The sequence below is a fragment of the Pseudophryne corroboree genome (genome assembly GCF_028390025.1).
Source record: "Pseudophryne corroboree isolate aPseCor3 chromosome 3 unlocalized genomic scaffold, aPseCor3.hap2 SUPER_3_unloc_39, whole genome shotgun sequence".
Taxonomy (NCBI): Eukaryota; Metazoa; Chordata; class Amphibia; order Anura; family Myobatrachidae; genus Pseudophryne; species Pseudophryne corroboree.
The window spans coordinates 1,011,761-1,025,385 of record NW_026967529.1 but is presented as its reverse complement, the minus strand read 5'-3'; the positions used below and the strand labels follow the sequence as shown (position 1 = coordinate 1,025,385).

The 13,625-nt window shown below is 50.6% G+C and overlaps 1 protein-coding gene across 2 annotated transcripts in view; it reads left to right on the top strand.

Moving 5' to 3' along the window:
* Window positions 1–5,532: 5,532 nt before the first annotated feature.
* LOC134984154 (oocyte zinc finger protein XlCOF22-like) overlaps window positions 5,533–13,625 on the top strand; it is a 48,318-nt gene continuing 40,225 nt past the window's right edge. For both annotated transcript variants that reach the window (XM_063949780.1, XM_063949779.1), the window contains exons 1-3: window positions 5,533–5,614; window positions 11,514–11,592; window positions 11,712–11,809. In XM_063949780.1, coding sequence (XP_063805850.1) covers window positions 5,543–5,614; window positions 11,514–11,592; window positions 11,712–11,809 — 249 coding nt within the window. In that variant the 5' untranslated portion in view covers window positions 5,533–5,542. The remainder of the gene's footprint in view (window positions 5,615–11,513; window positions 11,593–11,711; window positions 11,810–13,625) is intronic.

The window sequence follows — 13,625 nt, the reverse complement described above, 5'->3', positions numbered from 1 at the left end:
CACAGGCCGCTCCACCTGTATAATATGACAACACAGGCCGCTCCCCCTGTTTACTATGACAGCACAGGATGCTACCCCTGTATATTATAGCAACACAGGCCGTTCCCCCTGTATATTATGACAGCACAGGCCGCTCCCCTGTATACAATGACGGCACAGGATGATACCCCTCTATATTATGACAATACAGGCTGCTCCCCCTGTATACTATGACAGCACAGGCCGCTCCCCCTTTATATCATGACAACACAGGCCGCTCCACCTGTATAATATGACAACACAGGCTGCTCCCCCTGTATACTATGACAGCACAGGCCGCTCCCCCTGTATATCATGACAACACAGGCCGCTCCACCTGTATAATATGGCAACACAGGCCGCTCCACCTGTATAATATGACAACACAGGCCGCTCCACCTGTATAATATGACAACACAGGCCGCTCCCCCTGTTTACTATGACAGCACAGGATGCTACCCCTGTATATTATAGCAACACAGGCCGCTCCCCCTGTATACTATGACAGCACAGGATGCTACCCCTGTATATTATGACAACACAGGCCACGCATTCTGTATAGAAAGAAAATACATTCCGCCCACCCTATATAATAATAGTAACAAGACACCACAGGCCCCTCCGCCTGTATATTATAGCAACACAGGCCGCTCCCCCTGTATATCATGACAACACAGGCCGCTCCACCTGTATAATATGACAACACAGGCCGCTCCCCCTGTTTACTATGACAGCACAGGATGCTACCCCTGTATATTATAGCAACACAGGCCGTTCCCCCTGTATATTATGACAGCACAGGCCGCTCCCCTGTATAATATGACAACACAGGCCGCTCCCCCTGTTTACTATGACGCACAGGATGCTACCCCTGTATATTATAGCAACACAGGCCGTTCCCCCTGTATATTATGACAGCACAGGCCGCTCCCCTGTATACAATGACGGCACAGGATGATACCCCTCTATATTATGACAATACAGGCTGCTCCCCCTGTATACTATGACAGCACAGGCCGCTCCCCCTTTATATCATGACAACACAGGCCGCTCCACCTGTATAATATGACAACACAGGCTGCTCCCCCTGTATACTATGACAGCACAGGATGATAACCCTCTATATTATGAAAACACAGGCCGTTCCCCCTGTATATTATGACAACACAGGCCACTCCCCCTGTATACTATGACAACACAGGCCACTCCTGTCACAACTGAGGCCTGGAGACCGTGACTGGTAGCCTCAGTTGTAGGAACTGACGGGTACTAGAATTTAGGAGGAGCTATGGGACTCCTGGACATGCGTAATGACAGTAGCAATGAATGCCCGAGGGCGTGACCACGACAACTGGAATTGCCTTCAGTGCTTTTATTAAATAAAAAGTCAAATAACGTGCAAGAGAATAATAGAAAGTCACAAATGACAATTAGGTGCACGACTGATTAAGACCAGGAACCTGGAATATGGAGGAAAGTTCTGGAAACAATAAATGAAGCTAGGGTTCGCTGGAAGATGAAGCTGGGGTTCGTAGGTAACTGAGGACTGAAGCTGGAGTGCGCAGGAATACAGAGAATGTAAATGGAGGAAGGCTGCTGGAAAGCCGGAGTTCAGACACAGGTGAATCAGGGTAGACTGTAGAGGGTTAATCACTGGAGAGTCGGGTTACACTGCAGAGTATAATCACCAGGGAGTCAGGCTGTATTGCAGATAAAGTCCATGGGAGAACTGCACACTGGAATCACTGAAGACAATTGAAGCACTGACATCCTTCAGTGCTGGGACAGGCTATTTAAACCCACAGGTTAGCAGGGATTGGTGGGCAATTAGGCTCAGCACTTGTCAGCACCGAGGATAGGAGAAACAATGTCATGTGACTGAAGTCCAACATGGATGCCCATGAATACACACAGAAGGGGAATAAACTACTATAGGAAAGGAATAGCAGAATCACATGCGCCCAGACGCGCACAGCGGCCACAGGTACAGTCACAGGAGGCATTTGGAAGTAACATACTAATAAGGAATTACCTGGATCGTGACAACTCCCCCTGTATATTATGACAACACATACCACTCCTTCTGTATAGAAAGACTATACATGCTGCTTACCCTATATAATAATAGTAACAAGACATCACAGGCACCTCCCCCTGTATAAAAGGGCAACACAGGTCGCTCACAGGTCGCTCCCCATGTAGAGTAGGACAACACATAGCGCTCCCCTTTATAGTACAATGCCATTATATGTATAGAATAGCGGTAACGGCGGGGTCTGCTCCACCTGTATTACAGTAACGGCGGGGTCTGCGCCACCTGTATTACGGTAACGGCGGGGTCTGCGCCACCTGTATTACGGTAATGGCGGGGTCTGCGCCACCTGTATTACGGTAACGGCGGGATCTGCGCCAACTGTATTACGGTAAAAGCGGGGTCTGCGCCACCTGTATTACGGTAATGGCGGGGTCTGCGCCACCTGTATTACTGTAACAGCGGGGTCTGTGCAACTTGTATTACGGTAACAGCGGGGTCTGCACCACCTGTATTATGGTAACAGCGGGGCCTGCGCTACCTGTATTACGGTAACGGCAGGGTCTGCGCCACCTGAATTATGGTAACGACAGGGTCGGCGCCACCTGTAATACCGTAATGGCGGAGTTTGCGCCACCTGTCTTATGTTAATAGCGGGGTCTGCGCCATCTGTATTACGGTAACGGCAGGGTCTGCGTCACTTGTATTACGGTAACGGTGCGGTCTGCGCCACCTGTATTACGGTAATGGTGGGGTCTGCGCCACCTGTATTACGGTAACGGCGGGGTCTGCACCACCTGTATTACGGTAACGGCGGGGTCTGCGCCACCTGTATTACGGTAACGGTGCGGTCTGCGCACCTTGTATTACGGTAACGGCGGGGTCTGCGCCACCTGTATTACGGTAATGGCGGGCTCTGCGCCACCTATATTACGGTAACAGTGGAGTCTGCGCTACCTGTATTATGTTAACGGTGGGGTCTGCGTCACTTGTATTACGGTAACGGTGCGGTCTGCGCCACCTGTATTACGGTAACGGCGGGGTTTGCGCCACCTGTATTACGGTAACGGCGGGCTCTGCGCCACCTGTATTACGGTAACGTTGGGGCCTGCGCCACCTGTATTACGGTAACTGCGGGATCTGCGCCAACTGTATTACGGTAACGGCGGGGTCTGCGCCACCTGTATTACGGTAATGGCGGGGTCTGCGCCACCTGTATTACGGTAACGGATGGGTCTGCGCACCTTGTATTTCGGTAACGGCGGGGTCTGCACCACCTGTATTACTGTAACGGCGGAGTCTGCGTCACTTGTATTACGGTAACGGCGGGGTCTGCGCCACCTGTGTTATGTTAATGGCGGAGTCTGCGTCACTTGTATTACGGTAACGGCGGGGTCTGCGCCACCTGTATTACTGTAACGGCGGGGTCTGCGCCATTTGTATTACAGTAACGGCGGGGTCTGCGCCACCTGTATTACGGTAACGGCGGGGTTTGCGCCACCTGTATTACGGTAACGGCGGGGTCTGCGCCACCTGTATTACGGTAACGCCGGGGTCTGCGCCACCTGTATTACGGTAACGCCGGGGTCTGCGCCACCTGTATTACGGTAACGCCGGGGTCTGCGCCACCTGTATTACGGTAACACCGGGGTCTGCGCCACCTGTATTATGGTAACGCCGGGGTCTCCTGTATTACAGTAATAGGACACTAGAGTGTCAGCCACCTGTACAGGGATAATGCAGCACCAGAGGCTGCTCCAGCTGCACTATAACAAGGCACCAAAGGCTGCTCCAGCTGCACTATAACAAGGCACCAGAGGCTGCTCCCCCTGTAGTACAGAACCTGACACCAGAGCTGCTCAGCCTATAGAATAATAATAATAATAATATCATTACCTGCTGCCAGACACAGCAATGGCTGCTCTCTGCTCCTGCTGCCTTGTGGGAATGATATGAGGAAGGCGGAGCTCAGACCAGGGGAAAATGGCCGCCGCTCCTGACGTCACTACACGGCCAGGGAACCTATTGCTGCTGCAGCTGCTGCCGGACTGGTCTACAAGAAAATAGCCGCCGGCCTCCTGCACTGAGGACATGTATGGTAAACGTCATTATAGAGGGCGGGGCTGTGGGCAGGGTGAAGGAGGGGAGGGGCTAGTAACCAGGAAGCTGCCTGTGGCAACCATGCCCTACTTCCTGCCTGTGCGTTCCACCTTACTTCCGGATGTGCGTTCCACATACCGGAAGTTAGTTTTCATTGACTGCTGCAGCCTCGCAGTGTCCGTGTAGATCAGGTAAAGGCGTCTTACTATACAGGGGGAGCAGCCTGTGGTGTCCTGTTATTATTACTATACAGGAGGAGCAGCCTGTGGTGTCCTGTTATTATTATTATACAGGGGGAGCGGCCTGTGGTGTCCTGTTATTATTATAATACAGAGGGAGCGGCCTGTGGTGTCCTGTTATTATTATAATACAGAGGGAGCGGCCTGTGGTGTCCTGTTGTTATTAGTGTTATATAGAGGGAGCAGGTTTTTGTGTACTGTTATTATAATTAATATGCATTGGGAGTGGTGGTGGTGTCCTGCTTTTAAAGACGTCTGTCTTTATTTTTATACTGGGGTGCAGCCTTTAGTGTCGTTATTATTATTATTTATTATTATTAATTTTATTTTATATAATTGTGGGGATTGAAAATATTGCTCAGTATGAAGCAAATGTATATCACACATCTGGGAGCGTCATTGTGGCATCACTTATCTATAGTCATAGTACAGGGACATGACTGGGGAGGTGAGGAAATCTGGGAGTGTCACAGTGACATCACTTATATCGGGTTCAGTATGGTATGCCGGCGGTCGGGCTCCTGGCGACCAGCATACTGGCGTCGGGGGCCCGACCGCCGGCTTACCGACAGTGTGGCGAGCGCAAATGAGCCCCTTGCGGGCTCGCCATGCTACGGGCACGGTGGCGCGCCACGCTATTTTATTCTCCCTCCAGAGGGTCGTGGACCCCCACGAGGAAGAATAAGTGTCGGTATGCCGGCTGTCGGGATTTCGGCGCTGGTATACTGTGCGCCGGGATCCCGTCAGTCGGCATACTGAGGATCACCCCTTATATCTATAGTAATAATACCGGGACATGACTGGGGAGGTGAGGAAATCTGGGAGTGTCACTGTGACATCACTTATATCTATAGTAATAATACAGGGACATGACTGGGGAGGTGAGGGGAACTGGGAGTGTCACAGTGATATCATTTATATCTATAGTAATAATACAGGGACATGACTGGGGAGGTGAGGGGATCTGGGAGCATCACTGTGACATCACATATCTATAGTAATGTAAACCCTCTTTTACCTGGGGGTACAGTGTATATGTGCAATGTGCCTCCATCCAAGCTATTTAGAGCCCAATACTCTAATCGCTTAAGAAATAACCTACCCCTGTAGTAGTCGCCTATAACATTAGTATGTGATGTAACCAGATAGGACTATGCACATTTACCTATCGTACCTTTCCTTTGTGATTTCAGGCTCTTCCACAGATACGGAGACCGTTCCACAGGTAAGTATACTAGTTTTAATATGTAACAAGTTATAGGCCACCTTATACAGTTATATCATATAATACTCAAACCATGAACCGTTCTAGTAATATACCCCACCTATACATAATAATATACCCCACCTATAGATAATAATATACCCCACCTATACATAAGGTAATGCATACAATACATAAAATACGATTCCACAAGAAAGTTGTGGGGCTGCGTTTGATAAACCACCATGGATCTCTTACTATAATCGTGCATGGTTGGGGCCCTTTCGTGTCTGTGTATAAGAAGTACTCTGGGTTATATGGGTCTCCACTTGGAGCAATTGTCCTCACGATTGTTGAGCAATCCTTACTTCATGGCAATGAATAGCATGGTTTCCATGGAAGATCTAATTGTAGCGCTCCTAGACAACCTGAAACAGGAAGGTAGTACGTGGAGCTGTCCACCCTGGAATCCCTGACACCCGTGGTCTACTCGTTACATATAGTGGGGTGATGATCTGTGTTACCTGTCCCAGTATAAGCATTGCCCCACTTTAGATCCGTGGGGGTGGCTCCAGAACATACAGAAGTCCCGGTTATTGGCACCTGTCTCTGATAGGTGAGGGGTGCTTAGTCTCCCCAGTGTATCATTTCCAAGTTTAGGCGACCCTGCGCACTCTCCGAGCTGCTTTCATCATTATACACCACCGCACTCTTTATGACTGCTACCCGGCTGGTCATTATCTAATGTATATGGAATCTCTAGAGGTGATATTCATACTCCTCAGATCCACCGATGCTGCTGGTCCCTGTGTTACTGTGCTGGGGGCTGGTACTTTAATAGTTAAAGGATGATAGGGGAGTATGCAGATTAGCAGGATTTATAGGGGGATATCCTGCACTTACAATGATAGTGTGCCCGGTCTGGACCTCCCTCCGACTCCGCCTCCACCAACAACCGGGCTCTCCCTGCGGGTTGGGTGGGATGAGGGACACAGCTCTGCCTCGGGGGGGAAACTGTCTGCTACTGCTGGACTCCTGGTAGCTGCTGCCCGCACTGCGGTCTCCTTCCATGTACTAGCCTGCCCCGCCAGCACTCCGCCTCCCAGCACTCTCCATGACAACCAGGTACCGGGACTTCCCTGATCGGCGTCCACCAGGGGAAATTAACACAGCGCTTCTCACCTGCAGCGGGAGACATCCAATTCCTTTCCCCCACAGGGGCTCTCTCACTCGCAGGGAACCGCCTTCCTGTAATCTCCCTTGTCTCAGCCGCCAGCCTTTTTCTCTCCCCTTAGTCAGCCCACCAACAAAACCGCCACTACACGCGCCCAGCCACCTCTCTCAGCACACGGGACCTCTGGAAGCTTCTCCACGATCTCCACTACGCGCTTACCAGAGTCCCCTCACCTTCACCAGGCACAGAATAATAACATGCATAAACACTATACATTATTGGATCACTAGAAAGATCCAAGTTATTATCACATATATGGTATACATCAGTTGGCAGCATCTCTATTACCTTATAGATCTACACATTCATTCATTGATTTGCCCCCTCATAGTGTCCCAAGGCCTTCAGATCACTAGGGTACTACAGTAATAATACAGGGACATGACTGGGGAGGTGAGGGGATCTGGGAGCGTCACAATAACATCACTTATATATATAGTAATAATACAGGGACATGACTGGGGAGGAGAGGGGATCTGGGAGCATCACAATAACGTCACTTCTATCTATAGTAATAATACAGGGAAGTGACTGGGGTCTGAGGAGACTTGTGAGTACAGTAATACCGGGGGATGTGTCTTGGTGATGACTAGAGAGCTGACTGCTGGGAATGGGGCATTATACAGTAACACCAGGGGATGTGTCTGGGTGATGACTGGTGAGGTGACTGCTGGGAATGGGGCATTATACAGTAACACCAGGGGATGTGTCTGGGTGATGACTGGAGAGCTGACTGCTGGGAATGGGGCATTATACAGTAACACCAGGGGATGTGTCTGGGTGATGACTGGTGAGGTGACTGCTGGGAATGGGGCATTATACAGTAACACCAGGGGATGTGTCTGGGTGATGACTGGAGAGGTGACTGCTGGGAATGGGGCATTATACAGTAACACCAGGGGGGGGGGGTGTCTGGGTGATGACTGGAGAGGTGACTGCTGGGATTGGGACATTATACAGTAACACCAGGGGATGTGTCTGGGTGATGACTGGAGAGGTGACTGCTGGGAATGGGACATTATACAGTAACACCAGGGGGTGTGTCTGGGTGATGGCTGGAGAGGTGACTGCTGGGAATGGGACATTATACAGTAACACCAGGGGGTGTGTCTGGGTGATGGCTGGAGAGGTGACTGCTGGGAATGGGGCATTATACAGTAACACCAGGGGACGTGTCTGGGTGATGACAGGAGAGGTGACTGCTGGAAATGGGACATTATACAGTAACACCAGGGGGTGTGTCTGGGTGATGACTGGAGAGGTGACTGCTGGGATTGGGACATTATACAGTAACACCAGGGGATGTGTCTGGGTGATGACTGGAGAGGTGACTGCTGGGAATGGGACATTATACAGTAACACCAGGGGACGTGTCTGGGTGATGACTGGAGAGGTGACTGCTGGGAATGGGACATTATACAGTAACACCAGGGGATGTGTCTGGGTGATGACTGGAGAGGTGACTGCTGGGAATGGGAAATTATACAGTAACACCAGGGGATGTGTCTGGGTGATGGCTGGAGAGGTGACTGCTGGGAATGGGGCATTATACAGTAACACCAGGGGACGTGTCTGGGTGATGACAGGAGAGGTGACTGCTGGAAATGGGACATTATACAGTAACACCAGGGGACGTGTCTGGGTGATGACTGGAGAGGTGACTGCTGGGAATGGGACATTATACAGTAACACCAGGGGATGTGTCTGGGTGATGACTGGAGAGGTGACTGCTGGGAATGGGACATTATACAGTAACACCAGGGGGGGTGTCTGGGTGATGGCTGGAGAGGTGACTGCTGGGAATGGGACATTATACAGTAACACCGGGGGACGTGTCTGGGTGATGACTGGAGAGGTGACTGCTGGGAATGGGACATTATACAGTAACACCAGGGGATGTGTCTGGGTAATGACTGGGGAGGTGACTGCTGGGAATGGGACATTATACAGTAACACCAGGGGATGTGTCTGGGTGATGACTGGAGAGGTGACTGCTGGGAATGGGACATTATACAGTAACACCAGGGGATGTGTCTGGGTGATGACTGGAGAGGTGACTGCTGGGAATGGGACATTATACAGTAACACCAGGGGATGTGTCTGGGTGATGACTGGAGAGGTGACTGCTGGGAATGGGACATTATACAGTAACACAGAGGGACGTGTCTGGGTGATGACTGGAGAGGTGACTGCTGGGAATGGGGCATTATACAGTAACACCGGGGGACGTGTCTGGGTGATCACTGGAGAGATGACAGCTGAGAATGGGGCATTATACAGTAACACCGGGGGATGTGTCTGGGTGGTGACTGGAGAGGTGACTGCTGGGAATGGGACATTATACAGTAACACAAGGGGAAGTGTCTGGATGATGACTGGAGAGGTGACTGCTGGGAATGGGACATTATACAGTAACACAAGGGGAAGTGTCTGGGTGATGACTGGAGAGGTGACTGCTGGGAATGGGACATTATACAGTAACACCGGGGGATGTGTATGGGTGATGACTGGAGAGGTGACTGCTGGGAATGGGGCATTATACAGTAACACCAGGGGATGTGTCTGGTTGATGACTGGAGAGGTGACTGCTGGGAATGGGACATTATACAGTAACACCAGGGGAAGTGTCTGGGTGATGACTTGAGAGGTGACTGCTGGGAATGGGATATTATACAGTAACATCAGGGGACGTGTCTGGGTGATGACTGGAGAGGTGACTGCTGGGAATGGGACATTATACAGTAACACCAGGGGGTGTGTCTGGGTGATGGCTGGAGAGGTGACTGCTGGGAATGGGACATTATACAGTAACACCGGGGGACGTGTCTGGGTGATGACTGGAGAGGTGACTGCTGGGAATGGGACATTATACAGTAACACCAGGGGATGTGTCTGGGTAATGACTGGGGAGGTGACTGCTGGGAATGGGACATTATACAGTAACACCAGGGGATGTGTCTGAGTGATGACTGGAGAGGTGACTGCTGGGAATGGGACATTATACAGTCACTGGGGGATGTGTCTGGGTGATGACTGGAGAGGTGACTGCTGGGAATGGGACATTATACAGTAACACAGAGGGACGTGTCTGGGTGATGACTGGAGAGGTGACTGCTGGGAATGGGGCATTATACAGTAACACCGGGGGACGTGTCTGGGTGATCACTGGAGAGATGACAGCTGAGAATGGGGCATTATACAGTAACACCGGGGGATGTGTCTGGGTGGTGACTGGAGAGGTGACTGCTGGGAATGGGACATTATACAGTAACACAAGGGGAAGTGTCTGGGTGATGACTGGAGAGGTGACTGCTGGGAATGGGACATTATACAGTAACACCAGGGGAAGTGTCTGGGTGATGACTTGAGAGGTGACTGCTGGGAATGGGATATTATACAGTAACATCAGGGGACGTGTCTGGGTGATGACTGGAGAGGTGACTGCTGGGAATGGGACATTATACAGTAACACAAGGGGAAGTGTCTGGGTGATGACTGGAGAGGTGACTGCTGGGAATGGGACATTATACAGTAACACCAGGGGATGTGTCTGGGTGATGACTGGAGAGGTGACTGCTGGGAATGGGGCATTATACAGTAACACCAGGGGACGTGTCTGGGTGATGACTGGAGAGGTGACTGCTGGGAATGGGACATTATACAGTAACACCGGGGGATGTGTATGGGTGATGACTGGAGAGGTGACTGCTGGGAATGGGGCATTATACAGTAACACCAGGGGATGTGTCTGGTTGATGACTGGAGAGGTGACTGCTGGGAATGGGACATTATACAGTAACACCAGGGGAAGTGTCTGGGTGATGACTGGAGAGGTGACTGCTGGGAATGGGATATTATACAGTAACATCAGGGGACGTGTCTGGGTGATGACTGGAGAGGTGACTGCTGGGAATGAGACATTATACAGTAACACCAGGGGGGGGGGTGTCTGGGTGATGACTGGAGAGGTGACTGCTGGGAATGGGACATTATACAGTAACACCAGGGGACATGTCTGGGTGATGACTGGAGAGGTGACTGCTGGGAATGGGACATTATACAGTAACACCAGGGGATGTGTCTGGGTGATGACTGGAGAGGTGACTGCTGGGAATGGGGCATTATACAGTAACACCAGGGGACGTGTCTGGGTGATGACTGGAGAGGTGACTGCTGGGAATGGGACATTATACAGTAACACCGGGGAATGTGTCTGAGTGATGACTGGATAGGTGACTGCTGGGAATGGGGTATTATACAGTAACACCAGGGGATGTGTCTGGGTGATGACTGGAGAGGTGACTGCTGGGAATGGGGCATTATACAGTAACACCAGGGGATGTGTCTGGGTGATGACTGGAGAGGTGACTGCTGGGAATGGGACATTATACAGTAACACTAGGGGACGTGTCTGGGTGATGACTGGAGAGGTGACTGCTGGGAATGGGACATTATACAGTAACACCAGGGGATGTGTCTGGGTGATGACTGGAGAGGTGACTGCTGGGAATGGGACATTATACAGTAACACTAGGGGACGTGTCTGGGTGATGACTGGAGAGGTGACTGCTGGGAATGGAGCATTATACAGTAACACCAGGGGATGTATCTGGGTGATGACTGTATCACTGTGTGTGTCAGGTTACTATAAGGTGTCAGGATGTCACTGTCTATGTCTCCATGCAGGAGGGGCAGTATATAGAGGAACACAGGGGTCTGTACAAGGACGTGATGATGGAGAATCACCGGCCCCTCACATCACTGGGTAAGAGGAGACTCTCATGTATTGTACAGGGGAGAGCAGGTATGGGGGCCCCCTATATACACACATCATCTGATAATCACATATATACACTGTACTCAGTCACTGTGTGTCTCCTACAGATGGGCCCAGTAACAGAGATACCCCAGAGAGATGTCCCCGTCCTCTGTATTCCCAGGATTGTACAGAGGAGAATCACAGGACCCCACAGGAGGATCAGGTAGGTGGGATTTAGGGTCTCCCCAATATACCAAAGTGTCTGTCACTATATGATCTGTAGAGGAGCTGTGTGTGTATTATACACTGATATTATACTGTTTCACCTCCGTTTAATCACTACGCAAATGCCATTGTATTTTCTGCTGCGGGGTACACTGGGCTCCACAAGGATTAACATCGAGTGTAGAGTAGGATCTTGATCCGAGGCACCAACAGGCTGAGAGCTTTTGACTGTTCCCAAGATGCTCAGTGCCGCCTCCTCTATAGCCCCACCTCCTCTATAGTCCCGCCTCCGTGCACAGCTCAGTCAGTAGGTTGGTGTCTTGCAGTAAGCAGGCATATAACAGGGGTGCTGCATTAGGCAGCCTATTGATGGGTTTATTGTAAAGGAAAAGACTGAAGATTCTTCTGACAGAGTAACAGGGCTGCAGCCGGCAACATCTCACAGACGTCCCCGACTGCAGCTCCATCACTTCCAGCGGCGCTGTATACTCCCGCGCCCTGGTTGCCGGGTCACTGCAGCGGAGGCTCCGGTTCTTTCACAGCATCAGTCACACACACGCCGCCGTCCTCCCGGATCGTGGGGGCCGCAGGTACGGGGGGGGGGGGGTAAGGGGTCTCTCTGGCCGCTCTTTACCGCGATCAAGCGCGGCTGTAGGAGGCGGGCTGCGCGTGCGCTGGCGTGGACACTTTTATTGGGCAGCCGCGCCACTAGCCACCAGGGACAATTACAGGGCACAGGTCTGGGTTTTTTATTATACATAACCCTGCTTTTCCCTGCCCGCAGCGCCCGGTGGGGATGTCAGCAGGGGGAGCAGATCTGACCTGTGGCCCCTCCCCCAGACCCAGGGCGCTATTTCTGCAAATGTTCCCGTCCTGGAGCTGCATCTCTCTCTCTCCCTCACTCCCGGGCAGCGGCCATTACAGACTGGACTGAGCTGTTCCTGGGAATGCTGGGGCAAATCCTCCTCTGTAGAACCGCCTGATCGCCAGCGCTGTGCATTTTACAGGACACTTAGTATTCTACCTATCACTGGGACTGTGTTAGGTAAGAAAGAGTGCATACAGTCAGGGTGGTGTGGTACAAACACCCTGTGATATACGTCCAGTACCTACTGTGCTTTGCTATATCTATTGTTATCACATATAGCCGTACTGAGTATTACTTTGTATTGCTAGTCCAGTGCAGTTTATGGTGTATAATGTCTGCATGGTACGTGTGTGACTATATATGTATGTGTGCATGTAGCTGCTGCGTGGCTGCCTTATTACAGAGTATTTCACTCGGCGTGCTATTCCTATATTGTTATATCTATTGTTATCACTTATAGCCATACTGAGTATTACTTTGTATTGCTAGTCCAGTGCAGTTTATGGTGTATAATGTCTGCATGGTACGTGTGTGACTATATATGTATGTGTGCATGTAGCTGCTGCGTGGCTGCCTTACTGCAGGGTATTTCACTCAGTGGGCTATTCCTATATTGTTATATCTATTGTTATCACATATAGCCATACTGAGTATTACTTTGTATTGCTAGTCCAGTGCAGTTTATGGTGTATAATTTCTGCATGGTACGTGTGTGACTATATATGTGTGTGTGTGCATGTAGCTGCTGCGTGGCTGCCTTATTGCAGAGTATTTCACTCAGTGGGCTATTCCTATATTGTTATATCTATTGTTATCACATATAGCCATACTGAGTATTACTTTGTATTGCTAGTCCAGTGCAGTTTATGGTGTATAATTTCTGCATGGTACGTGTGTGACTATATATATGTGTGTGTGCATGTAGCTGCTGCGTGGCTGCCTTATT